Here is an 11,530-nt window from a genome sequence, read left to right on the forward strand (position 1 = left end):
AAGTCTTGATGAAAACCTGAGACCTCTAGTGTATTACCTGAACCAGGCAGCCCTTTGATGGCATCAGTGGAATACTGTGGTAAGGTGACATGTGTTTGGGAATGTAGAAACAATTTCACTGGGAGGAAACATGTTAAATCATCTGAACTACTGAGTATACTTTGTCCTTTTAAAGAAGTTAATTGTATTCTTTTGAGTATTTCCAAGAATGGTCCTTTTGATCTGTTTGATTATATTTAATAACAAAGGATGTCCATTAAAAATCAACAAAATTTGATAGAAAAGTTTAATTAAACTGACGTAGGTATACACTACCTAGGTATACAGTACCAGTTTTGTGTGGAACATCTAGCTAGAAGAAATACCCTGGCTTTCTTAGTTGATATTTATAAAAGTACACTGGACCAATGAAATTCTTTTAAAACATGAGCCTACATGTCGGACTAGACTAGATTTGCTAGTCTTGTGAATCTTGATGAGTAATCTTGCCTAGGTTTTGGATATTGGCTTGCCAGCTCACCTTTTCAGTAAGAATGGGGAGTGTTTAGGGCTGTCAACAGGTGATTCATTTTGCCCACATTACACACAGCAGCTGACTCTGACCTCACATCGGGCTTGGCGGAAGGTTCCATTATCATCTGCCCAACAATTAAGCCAAGAAAGCTGTAGAAAGCCGTGGCCGACACCATGCAGCCAGGAAGTAGAAGAGCTGTGCAGACCCAGCAGTCTGATCCCAGATCCTCTGCTCTTCCCCACCCTTTATCAGCCTGTCACTATGTAGGGCGTCCTTTCTCATCAAGTACTGTATCAGTATGGTTCTTAGGAAAATTGTTTTCTTTGTTTCTCATAGTGGCTCTCTTTCAGGCTTACAAGTGGGGAAAATAAGGCTCTGAGACTTTGAGAACTGGTCTAAGGCACCTGAACTGGTGCCTAAAAGAATCATCATTTGGGAGCGGGCCTGGTGTACAGGCTTTGGCACTTGGGGGGCCCAAGGGAGGAACGTGGCTACAAGCTTGAGGCCAGCCTGACTTGCGTAGCAAGACTGTCTCAGAAGAACAATCAATCAAAGAATCATCATTTGAATGAACTTCTTTTTGAACCTTCAGCTGGTGTCTTTCCTGCCGCGCTAGGCTGCTTCTCATGCTCGCTCTCTTGCATTTTCCATTTCAATAGGAATCACTCCTTTTGCACTCTGGTTCTGTACATTATGTGGGTAAAGAATCCAGAGTGCTCTTTGCTACCGTTTGAATCACTTTTGTCTGCCTGCTATCATTTTTAACCAATTTTGAGTCCCTTACTAGTTGCTTTAGTTTATGTTTGCCTTTTTTAGGTTATTCTATATTTGTCGTTAAGGGTGATCTGCCAGAGTGTGAAGCTGACCAACTTCTCCAGATGATCAGAGTCCAACAGATGCACCGACCAAAGCTCATTGGAGAAGAATTAGCGCAACTGAAAGAGCAGAGGTAACAGTAAAGCCTGAAATATGATAATGTTTCATTACAAGAATTACATTTTTATGCTGGCATTGAGCATGTGGTCCTTTTAGTGTTGGTGACTCTTTAAATCTCATATTTGATTTTGTTTATTTAATTTTATTTTTTGTGATGCTGTGGATAAAATCCAGGGCCTTGAGTATATGCTCTCCCCCTGAGCTGTAACCCTGGTTTCCTTATTTTTCTTTTCTTCTTCTTCGTTTTATTTTTTCTTTTCTTTGTTTTCCTCTTTTTTAGTACTAGGGATCAAATCCAGGGGCACTCTACCACCAGGCTATATCACAGCCCTCAAACTTGCTATCCTCCTGCCTTAGCCTGCCAGGTAGGTGAACTACACACACACTTCTCTGCACTCCTCTAGGTGTCGTGTTTTTTGAACTTTATTGGAATACCTCTCTGTAAACTGGGTGTGGAGGTGCACTCCTGTAATCCCAGCATTTGGGAGGATGTGTCAGAAGGATTACCATGGTATCAAGGGCAGCTTAGGTTACATACTGAGTTTAAGGCTAGCCTGAACTGTTTCTTTGTTTGTTTGTTTTTTGAGACAGGGCCTTACTATGTAGTCCACACCGGCCTCAAACTTGCAGCAGTTCTCTTAGCTCAGCCTACAGAATGTGCTGGGATTACAGGTGCGTGCCACCACTCCTGGTTCATAACATAATGTTTGTATGACCAGCCCTATCTGCCAAAAACATGTTTGTGAATTTACTTACAATCTTTAGTGTACAAACTGAGTGTGGTGGGGCACACCTGTGGCCACTCAGGTGGCTGAGGCAGGAGGATACCTGCTAGTTTGAGGCCAACCTGGACTACATAGAGAGTTCAGCTCCAGCCTGAACTACATCGTGAGACCCTATCTCAAAAAGAACTATGCTGTGTCTAAAACTGAAGACTGGGCTGCAGTTAATCTGAGTGCTTTTATTCTTCATAGAGTCCTTAAAACAGACCTGGAGCAAGTCTTAGAAGGAAATGATGGGACAGGAGCGCTAGATGAAGATGAGGAGGACTTGCAGAGGGCTCTGGCTCTCAGTCGCCAGGAGATTGACATAGAAGATGAAGAAGCAGATCTCCGCAGGGCCATCCAGCTCAGTATGCAAGGTCTGTACATGGGGCCTTCTTTCCTTGTCAGTGAGTTGGTTTGGGTTGTTCTTCATTTGTCTGGAAGAGTATTAAGAGAAACTCTCTTTGGAAGGGATGGCAAGTTAGCTCAGTGGACTAAGTGCCTACTTAGGCAAGGACAGGAACTGAAGTTAAATTTCTGGCACCACATGTCCAGCTGGCCCCACCCCCAGGAGCACTGAGCCAGCCACAGATACAGTGTAGTAGCACAGGCTTGAAATCCCAGCCCTGGGGAGGCTAAAACAGGAGGATCACTACAAGTCAGAGCTGTGTAATGAGACCCTCTACCAGATACATTAAAAAAAAAGAAACTCTGACATAGCAGAAGCAGTAGCTATATATGTACAGTCAGCCTTCAATATAAATCACTGTTATACCCTATATTAGAACTGTATTAACTATACTCAACTGAACTGTTAACTGTTTATCTCTCCTTATTTTATGTGGTTATAATATACTGACACTACAGGTTGAGGTTAATCTCTGTGGGACTTAAATGACCCTTACCTGCACCAGCTGTTTCATGAACGTATGCCATTGGGCATGGCAGAAGGGTCTAGACAGAAAATAAATTGAGTTGGCAAAAATCCAGCACACTTTGACTGTGAAACTGAAGACTTTGTTAAGCATTCCCTGGATGGCCCCACCTTTTTTAAGTGCTGTAAGGCCATCAGCAGAGGCGAGTGACAGTATAGCCCCTGGAGAATGTAGGCAGAGAGAAGTGTTGACATATAGCTCATAGTGGCTACTTAAAAGTGTAAAATGGTTTGTTTTTGTAGTTTTTATTCATACGAATTTGCTTCTTCTAATTTAGTGAGTTTACACCTCATTGTAGGGATCTGTCATCTCTCCTTAGTGCCCCTGAGAAAACGGCCAGAGGAGTCACAAAATGAAGCCAAAGGGATCATAGCTGAGGTCAGGTGGTGGACCAAGCCTGAAGGCAGAGGCCACTCTCAGCAGTAGTAGGGGCAATGTCCAGGCAGGATGTCCTTCTCGGAGCGGAGGTAGCTTGACTGCTTTAGACAGTAAGGCCTCAGCCTGCCCCCCACAGGTGGTCATTTCCAGCTTTAGCAGCTCCCAACATGTATGACTTTATTAAATGTCTATACTTTAAATTCCATTAACATGAAGAAACACCCTGTTGCTCGAACCTTTGAGAATCCCAAATGTGTGCAGTACAGCTCTGTTAGATTTGCCCAGTAATGGATAGAAACCAGATTTTAAGTATTTTTCTTAGGTATTTTTATTTAATTTATTTTTCTTACCATGCTGTTTCACAATTTGTGTAGAACCTCTCTGGTTGGTACAATTATCAGTAAGACTAGGGAAACATTTCAGTTGTCAGAGTACCTAGATATTGAGAATAAAGGAATATAGAAGACTATGTTTGTTTTATCATCATCCACCTTGAGCTGCTTTGGGGACTCCTATGAGGCTGAAAGTACTGGCTTATTTTTAATAAGTTAAAGACACACACAGCTCACGCCTGGTGTGACTTAAATTCTGACAGCTGCTACACCTCAGATGGGTGTCAGCTTTGGTTGTAGCAGACGGGCGTTAGATGTGTGTATCTTACTTAGATTTTCTCTGAGACTCAATATTTACAGAATACTAGCAGAATATTTTAAAGAAGATATTTTGAAAGCTTGCTTGAATAAAACTGTATCATTGCTTGAGTTGATAAGTAAAATAGGTGGGTTTTGCTTTATTTTATTTTCAGGTAGTTCCAGGAATATATCTCAAGACGTCCCACAGACATCAGGCCCAAATCTTACGTTTGAAGAGCTGCGAAGGAGAAGAGAAGCCTACTTTGAAAAGTAAAGTAGTTGATACAAATTAAAGTTGCGTGTTTATTACTTGCCTTGGCTATTTTTTCTATTTATAAATGATTGGTTACTGCCTGAATGCTGAACATTTGAACATGTTTTTAAAGTTTTTTTGGTTTTTTTTTTTATCTCAAGTATGAAATGAATGTACTATAGTTTTAGGGAAAAAGTTTGCCTCAGCAATGAATAAACTTACATGAAATAGGATGAAGGGAACCTTACAAATTTTTTTTTTTTTATCAAAAGGAAAATGGAATTAGGGCAAGGAAAGAACAATGCCTGTTGATCCCATGTAGATACTTCTTGGCTGCCTGACTAACCCTATACCGTTGTTCTGTCAGTTAATAGGAGAAGCTGCATTTTAGTTTGGGGACAGTACCAGTGGAGGTGGCGCCTCACCATCCTGCTCGTCCCACTTTAGGCAGCGTCTGCAGACCTGTCAGCTTTGCTTATGGAACAAACCATAAATCTGTGACCGCGACTCCTGAGGCCTTCTATTGTGCCCAGCTGTGCAAGTGCTCACAGAGGCTTCACCCTGCGGACGGATCTGTAGTTCCTGTAACTCTTACAAGCCTTTCTCTCCTTTCTTTTTAAAAGAAAAGTAAAACTGTCTTAAACATTGTAAGATCTGTAGAAGATATTTAAATCTTTTGATCCTAGGTCAGAAATGAAAGACCAGTGGCTGAATCTGCCCTGTAACTTACTGGTTTTGTTTGTTTTATTATCTAAAGAAAATACAAAATAGTAAAAGAAACAAAAAAACAAAAGCATAATAAATGATACAGAACTTCACCAAACAATTTTTTTTAATATATTTGATACAGGGTCTCACTACACAGCTTGGACTTGGAGTGATCCTCCTGTTTTCAGCCTCCCCAGTACTGGGATTACAGGCATGCGCCACCACAGCCAGTTTCACTGGGTGGCTGGCTCACTGTGCCCCGGGGGTGGGGACCAGAGATCGAACCCTGGTCCCTGCATTTGCCAAAGCAGGCCCTTTAGTCTGCTGAGCTATCTTGCCAGCCAAGAATTCCATAGTTTTTAAAACGTGTACCTGTCTGTTGTCCTTCACTGACTGGTTCCTAATATTTGGTTACTTTGTTTCCTTGTCATAGTGTAGATTATTTAGATGAGTTGTACCTATTTTCTCTTGATAGTAAGTACAGTAGGCTGCTATATGAACCTTTTGTGTTTAAAAGTATTTTTTAGTTTTTTGCATTAAAAATATGAAGTTTTCAGTATATTTTTATTTTATTTTAAATATTAAAAGAAACAAAAACAATTATTTTATAAAATTAAAGATAATTTCATTAGTTATAATTAGAACAAACACATTTAGAAAACAACTAACTAGTGTGTTTTAGTAAACATGTTTCAGCCAACTCTGCACCCTTTTAAAGTGTTTGCATATTGGTATATCTCCTTCCTTCTCAGTAGTTGAATATGGACTGAAGATGTCTTCAGCCTCTGCCTCCTGGTTTGACCTTAAAAATACTAGTGAGAACACAGAACTAGAGAACATTCTACATAGTCACATGTTGCTGAGAAGAGTTAAGAACTTAACTTATTGGTGTTTAACATTGGCTCACATTTAAAGCTTAGAACTCATTTACAGAAGTCCTGAGAAACTTCCCTTTCACTAAAATTTTTCATTAGTAACCCTAGATGTCTCTCTAGTTCCTGTCTTTGGGCCTTTGGCTCTGAGTGTCAAGCTGCCTCTTGCTCTTATGCTACAGAAATGAATCTTGATGTTTATTTTTCATACAGTTTTATAGCATTTTTCCCTGCTCTCATCGGACATTTAAAGCTATATACTTAATATAGTAACTACAGTATTCAAACCTAAAGCACATGGTAGGATTTTCTTTGTAAAAAAAAAAAAATACTGTTGAAAATCTATCTGCTATAAATTCATATTTGAGTAAGAGTTACTATATAATATTTTCATAAGTATGGAATTTTTTTCCAGCAGTAGTCTCTAAATCAGTTTTTTCTGTCATAAAATCTCAAAACTACTACATCACTGTAAAACCTGCCTTAAGTCGTGTGTTCTGAGCATCAGATTAAGCAGTGGGTATAAAACTATTCTGTAAGCAGGGCATAGTAGCATATGCCCATAATCCCAGTGCTCGGGAGGCTAAGGCAGAAAGATCACTTTGTGTTCGGAGCCAGCCTGGGCTACAGAGTAAATTGAAGGCCAGCCTGAACTACACGGTGAAACCATGTCTGAAAAAAAAAGTGAAAAATTACATTGTAAAGTATTCAGATATACTTGTTGGCTGGAATTACTAATGTGTTTTCAGGGGTATGTCGAAATGATGCATGTGCTTCCTGTTTTGAAAAGCAGTGTTCCCAACAAGAAAGGATAAAATACTGTTTTCATGGGCACAGACTGCCGTGACCTTTAGATTGCCTAATACCTGAGCCATCATTTCTATGATGTGTTTAGTTTAGCAGGCCGAGTTCAACTTAAGAAACAGAAACTACTGAATGCAGAAGAGTATTTAATACAGGAATTTAAGAGCTTCATAATCTTAGGAAAAGCAGTAAGTGGTGCTCTAGCCAGCCCTCCGGAGTACCACAGACCGACATGGAGGAGGAGCCAGCAGCTGTTGCAGGGCAGCTGGTGCGTGGCTGGGATGCTAGGGAATTGGTCCAGTGATGGCTAACTTATGGTCTGTGTGTTATTTTTAAGACAAAAGATGATATTGTATGAGTTGTTTTTTCTAAACTTATTCAAGTCCAGTTGTAGTATTGACACTTGTGTTAAATAAGTGGGCTGTGGGTTGCAGTTTGGACACTCGTCTCTGAAAGGTTTGCCATCACTGGCTGCATCAGGCTTAAGAACACACTGGTAGAGCTGTGATCTTGGGCCAGCGGCACAGCTGTCTAGACCTGGGAGTGTACAGCCTGCCCCTTATTACCAAAGCCAAGAAGCAGGATTCACTGCATCTCCATGGATTTGCAGGAAGATGCTTTGCCTCGTTTCTGCCCCTGGACTCTCATGTGAGTGATTTCTTTGTAAGCAGGATCCTGTCTGTAATGGAGCCTGAGACATTCAGACTTTAGCTTTAGGATCTCTGTAATACTTAGTCTGTGTTAGAATAAGATGGTGGGGATGAAGGCTGGGGTACTACAACTGCTTCAAGGGTGGCAGTGACTTACTTTTTACCATGCCTATAGTCCCAGCACTAGGGAGTCTGGGGCAGGGAGATTGCCATGAGGTCAAGGCCAGCCTAAGCTGCATAGTAAATTTAAGGCTACCCTGAACTACATTCCAAGACCCTGTCTACAGCTAAAAGAAAAACCATGTTCTAAATATTTGCTTTGCAATTTATTAATTAAATTAAAAGTAGACTCCATAAATGTGCAGTTATTTTCTACCAAATAATACAGAATAAAAAGGTAAAAAATAGACTCAGTATCATCCCTCTGCAGTGGTGATCTCACCCCCGTCTTATTTTCTGGTCCCCATAGCTCACAGTGCAGCTTCCTTTCTCATGCCATGTTCAAGAGTCACGGTTTGCTGAAGAGCATACTGCACTCCCATGTATGCTCCCGTTGACTGTTTCATTTTTTTATGTCTTTTTAAGACAGTGTCACTGTGCAGTTCAGGCTGGCCTTGAGCTGACTTTTTAGCCCAGGCTGGGCTTGAACTGGAAGTGATCCTCCTGCCTCAGCCTCCCAAGTGCTGGGATTACAGGTGTGCGCCCCCACACCCGGCTCTAACTGTTGACACCTTGTGTCTTGGACCTATGCCATGTCACCACTATGGCTCAGTCTAGCAGGGGAAATGGGCGTTGCTACTGGTGAACTTTTCTGTTGCTTGCTCACTTTTAAACCGTGAGACCCTAGGGAAAAAAGTGCTGTGCTATTAATAGTGGTGTTGGTAGTTGGAAAGTTCGGATTGTTTTTAAATCATTATATACATTTGTTAAGGCTTTGACTTCTCAGATCATCAGCAGTTTATAAGGCTTTTTGGGGGGTTTTGTGTTTATACACTATTTGAAATAATGCACGTCTCAACTTGCATAAAAGCAGTAGCCGTGCACAGAGCTCCATAGTTAAGTCCTTTGGAGCCCTACGCTGACGCTCTCCATTAGTTGGAGGCATTTCTGAATCATTTGGGAATAACAAATTCTTTCTGTGTCTCAGAACTTCAGGGTTGTGTATCTTCATTCTCCTCCTTCCTGCGCCTCTCCAGTCCACTGTGCACCCCACCACCACCACCACACACACACGATTGAACTCTGGGCCTCTCACATGCTTGGGCAATGCCGTAGTGCTAAACTGCCTCCCTGACCCAGAGTTACCTTGAACCTGCCTCACTCTCTTAATTAGCTATAGTTAGAGTTGAGTACTAATACACCCAGTTTTCAGTTACACTTTGGAGATACAAAAGTGTACTTCTGCATGATTATTGTTGAAAGGGTTTCTTGCTGTGTTGCCCAGGCTGGCCTCTAATTCCTAGCCCTAGCCAGTTCTCCTGCAGGTAGCTAGGGCTATAGGCACGTGCCACTGCCCCAGCTTCATTCCTACGTTTTTGCATGACTGTTATGTTTAAATGTTTTCAAATGTACTTTTCTTGACACTTTTTTAAAACTTTTTTTTTTTAATGTATTTGGTACAAGGTCTCACGACACAGCTCAGACTTAGAGTGATCCTCCTGTTTGCAGCCTCCCCAGCACTGGGATAACAGGCATGCGCCAGCAGGCCCAGTCTCAGTGGCCGGCTCAGCATGCCTGGAGGTGGGCCTGGCACGGCATGTGCTACCAGGGATTGAACCCTAGTCCCTGCGCTTGCCTCAGCAGGCGCTTAGTTTACTGTGCTATCTTGCCGGCCCTTTGACACTTTTTTAAAAATAGAGAAGAATTTTTTTTTTTTAACATTTATTTATTTATTGTGTGTGTGTGTGTGTGTGTGGCCAGCTTAGCCCACCAGGGGGCGGGGCTGGCTGGCATGTGGTGCTGGGGGATAGAACCGCGGTCCCTGTGCTTTGCCAAGCTTGTTCTAAGTAGGTGCTTTAGACCACTGAGCCATCTCACCAGCCCCAAATAGAGAAGAATTTAATGTAATAACTTTTGGTGAACACTTGGTAATAATGATGTTTTCGTGCAGTCACCAAGTATCTTGCAAATATCTGTGTGACAAATGTGGGTTTAGGCACTGAAGAAACAGGTAGACGATACAGGGTTTATGCTTCTCTTAGCTCAGACCCTAGATGGGGAGCTATAAACAGAAGGCTATCAGATCATGGGAAGTATGCTGAGAATTTCAATGAAGCGGTGAGGTAGGATGCCAGGTGCAGTGGCCAGGAAAGGCATCTCTGGGGAGATAGGGAAGCTTGGATCTCAGTAACAAGCAGCAGGCCACGGAAATAGCATATCAACTTTCATGGCAATTTGAGATGTTTTATCTTCTCAGAGGTACTTTTCAGTCACTTTTTAAAGCAATAAGGATCTATAAACCAACACTCATTTCCATTAAGAACTGCCAGCGAATCTTACTATGCAGTAAGTTATTTTGTGATGGAAATAACTACTTCTTAATTTATCTGATACATTTACATTCTTACAACTAGGTTTCTGGGAATGAGTAGTTTTTTTTTTTGTTTTTTTTTTTTCGGAACCGGGGATTGAACTCAGGCACCTGCGCTTGCCAGGGAAGCGCTTATTCCACTGAGCCATCTCCCAACCCCAATAGTTCTGTACTATTAATATTTTATAAAGCAGGGCATGGTGGCATATACCTATAATCCTAGCACTTGGGAGGCTGAGGCAGAAGGATTACTGTGAATTCAGTACCAGCTGGACTATAAAGGGAAATCCTGTTTTTTTAATATATTTTTATACTTTTAATTATCAGACTAATTATACTTACCACCTTTTACAGTGTTTGTGCCAATGATTATTTTGGTTTGTGATATGATTTATTTTTTACTAGAATAGATTTTTCCTATGGTTTATTTATTCTTAAGTTGTGTGTTTCTGATGTACATTTTCTTTTGAACGTTTTAGGCGGCAGCAGCAGCAGCAACAGCAGGCAGATCCGCCAGGACAGGCTTCACAGCCACGTGAAAGGCCGACCACAAGCTCGGGGGCCCTTGGCAGTGACCCAGGTACAGCTCCCTGATCATCATGTTTTTTGCGTGGATATCCAGGTTCCATGTGATAGCTTACATTCTTCTTCCCTCTTTAATAGTATTAAAACTTTTTCCCTGGCAAGCGCAAGGGCCTGAGTTCAATCCCTGGTTCCGCCAAAAGGAAAAAAAAAAGTATTAAAACTTTTGAATGAGTTTATAAACTACAAAATTCTCTTGGACAATAAGCAGGCAGATGGGAGCACTGAATGAATAGTTGTAAAACTGTACATACAGTGTTTACAACTTCATAATACATTCTCCAAAAATTCTTACAATAATATTAGTAGATTGAAAATAAGTACATTTATCACCTGGAAAAATAAAACTACTTGAACGTAATCAAAATAACAAGAAGTAAAAAAAATAAATAACAAGAAGTGTGGAGGTGCTCACAAAGCCTGATTTAATAGGTTTTAAACTTTGGCCAAGTATTGGCAGTAGAGTTCTATTGAAAGAGAGGTTGTATCTGAAAATGGACTTGTAAGGAGACTCTATAAAGAACTCTTAGAACTGTATAGTAAATGGATGAAAGATTTGAAGAGAGTTTACCAAACAAGAGGGAGGATAAGTCATACATGGTGGTGCACACTTGTAGTCCAAGCACCTGGGAGACTGAGATAGAAGAATCCTAAGTTCCAGGCCAGCTTAGGGTGTGTAGCAAGTTCAAGGCTGTCCTGGCCTACATAGCGACACCCTGTCTCAAAAAGAGAAAAGAATAGCGATGAGGATAGATCTGTCAGTCAGTGCTCACTTGAGAAACACATTTAATACGTAAGAGGGAGGATAAGATTGCCGTACAGTGGCTACCCACAGTCAGTAAACAAGTCATTGAAGTTTAAAACTTAAGGAATAGGGGCTGGAGAGATGGCTCAGTGGTCTAAAGCACCTACTTAGAACAAGCTTAGCAAAAGCATCAGGGACCGCGGTTCAATCCCCCAGCACCACATGCC

General features: G+C 41.3%; 1 protein-coding gene across 4 annotated transcripts in view; it reads left to right on the forward strand.

The window, feature by feature from the left end:
- Atxn3 (ataxin 3) overlaps nt 1–11,530 on the forward strand; it is a 49,511-nt gene that overhangs the window by 31,229 nt on the left and 6,752 nt on the right. For 3 of the 4 annotated variants that reach the window (XM_004635162.2, XM_023719692.1, XM_023719691.1), the window contains 4 exons: nt 1,331–1,463; nt 2,425–2,591; nt 4,333–4,429; nt 10,456–10,556. In XM_004635162.2, the coding sequence (XP_004635219.1) occupies nt 1,331–1,463; nt 2,425–2,591; nt 4,333–4,429; nt 10,456–10,556 (498 nt within the window). The remainder of the gene's footprint in view (nt 1–1,330; nt 1,464–2,424; nt 2,592–4,332; nt 4,430–10,455; nt 10,557–11,530) is intronic. The other variant, XM_023719694.1, reaches the window with a different exon arrangement.

Source organism: Octodon degus, unplaced genomic scaffold (genome assembly GCF_000260255.1).
Source record: "Octodon degus isolate 3935 unplaced genomic scaffold, OctDeg1.0 scaffold00070, whole genome shotgun sequence".
NCBI lineage: Eukaryota > Metazoa > Chordata > Mammalia > Rodentia > Octodontidae > Octodon > Octodon degus.